The following is a 1,525-nucleotide window of genomic DNA, read 5'->3' as shown; positions in this document are numbered from 1 at the left end:
AGGAAAGAGAAATAGAGAAAAGAAAGAAGAAAGAAAGTAAAAAAAAAACGATTTAATTGGTTTTTGAACATTTGAACTAATTATGCACCTGTGACTTATGCAATGAAAACTCAATCTTACTAAATCTATTTATACAATGATTACTCGGTGTGATTCATATGATGCGATGTGATATGGAATCGGCATAAGTTCTCTGCAGCTGCATGCCGAACATACAAACATTTTATTTAAAAATGAGGAGCGAGGGGCACATTTCGCAACATGCTTGACTTTGTGACAATCGAAAGCGTGCTAGCGAGCGAGCGAGAGCAATAAACAATCTTAAACCGAACTAAAACAAAAGAAAACTTTACCAAATAAAACCGATAATTACGAGGTAAGCAAATTTTAGTCAATATAAACGCGTGTGCGTAGGCGCGCGCGCGCAAATTAAATTGCATACGAAAAATGTATGCAGTGTAGGTAGTTCAATCGAACCGTACCGGTTCTTTCTGTCCCATTCTTCCTCAGTTTAAGTTAAATATAACACAAATGAAAACTATACACAGAAAGTTTTTAAATAGTTTTTGTACAGAGACACACATGTCTAACGCGCGTGCTATTCCGGGAAGAGAAATGCTCACAGGAAAGAATACACTTGTGACAGCGACGTACGCATTGTTTTCCTCTTTGCGTAAATTAGCTTAGCGACGGCGTGAGTGTGCCATGCACACGAAATCGGTATAGACACGTGTAGTTGGTGTTGCCATGATTCGATTCGATGCGCAATTCCACGAGATTGTGAGATCGAGGATTCTGTGCATCGTAGTTACGCACTGGGAAATACTGTAAACTCGTGCCATTCTCTAAGTACTCATATTCTCCAAACTGATGCGGCTCACCATCGTTCACCGTCTCCAAACCCTGTGGAATTTAAAAAGGATTTCGGTTAGTTTTGGGGTCATTCTTGAAGATGTAAGCTTCTTGAAGAAAGAGTCCATTAGACGCAAATATCATCCACATAAGCATAGAAAAGTAGAGAATACTGAGTTACACCGAGTTACACTGAGTTAACTCAGTATACTGAGCTACGCTTTTACGCTTGAGAACTCAGTGAGCTATGCTTTTGTGAGTAATCTGAACTGACAAAAGTAGTAATCTAAAAAAATCAAAATCAAAACCAAAAATTCACACAGAACAGCATAGCTTACCCAAACGGTGAATAATTTCGGCGCTGAATCGATACGTCCATTAGGCGCCAGACTTTTTGGTATGTGTTCCATGGTGAAACCAGTCACATAGACATTGTTGTTCAATTTCAGCACGAGATAGCCGGGAAAGCCCTGGAATGACCAGCATTCGCCCGGTTGAACTGTTGGCGAAATTACCGTTCGCGGCGTATTACTTTTATACCATAACGGTATACCGAAGATCGATATCTCGGCCGATTTTACAGTAAAGCTTTCGGTACACCTAGAAATTAAACGAACGAGAAGAGGAGAAAAGTTTCAAGTGTTGATTCAATTTGGTAATTTTTCGGAATAAT

At 39.5% G+C, this 1,525-nt stretch overlaps 1 protein-coding gene across 1 annotated transcript; it reads right to left on the bottom strand.

Annotated features, from left to right (window-relative positions):
- Positions 1-6: 6 nt before the first annotated feature.
- On the bottom strand, positions 7-1,498 carry LOC129580095 (klaroid protein-like). The gene is made up of 2 exons (XM_055470288.1): positions 1,191-1,498; positions 7-903 (listed from the first exon to the last, which is right to left on the bottom strand). Exons 1-2 carry the CDS (start codon positions 1,260-1,262, stop codon positions 679-681), a joined length of 297 nt encoding a protein of 98 aa, XP_055326263.1. The 5' UTR covers positions 1,263-1,498; the 3' UTR covers positions 7-678.
- Between the last annotated feature and the right edge of the window lie 27 nt (positions 1,499-1,525).

This window comes from Sitodiplosis mosellana, unplaced genomic scaffold (genome assembly GCF_009176505.1).
Source record: "Sitodiplosis mosellana isolate CC-2019 unplaced genomic scaffold, AAFC_SMos_1.0 Smas_scaffold_7034, whole genome shotgun sequence".
Classification (NCBI taxonomy): Eukaryota; Metazoa; Arthropoda; class Insecta; order Diptera; family Cecidomyiidae; genus Sitodiplosis; species Sitodiplosis mosellana.
The sequence above is the reverse complement of the archived record's forward strand: the minus strand, read 5'-3'. Positions and strand labels throughout refer to the sequence as shown.

Coding starts and splice junctions, on each gene's coding strand:
- LOC129580095 (XM_055470288.1), bottom strand. CDS start 1,262: ATGGAACACATACCAAAAAGTCTGGCGCCTAATGGACGTATCGATTCA. Junction 904..1,190: donor CGAAATTATTCACCGTTTGG/GTAAGCTATGCT, acceptor TAAATTCCACAG/GGTTTGGAGACGGTGAACGA.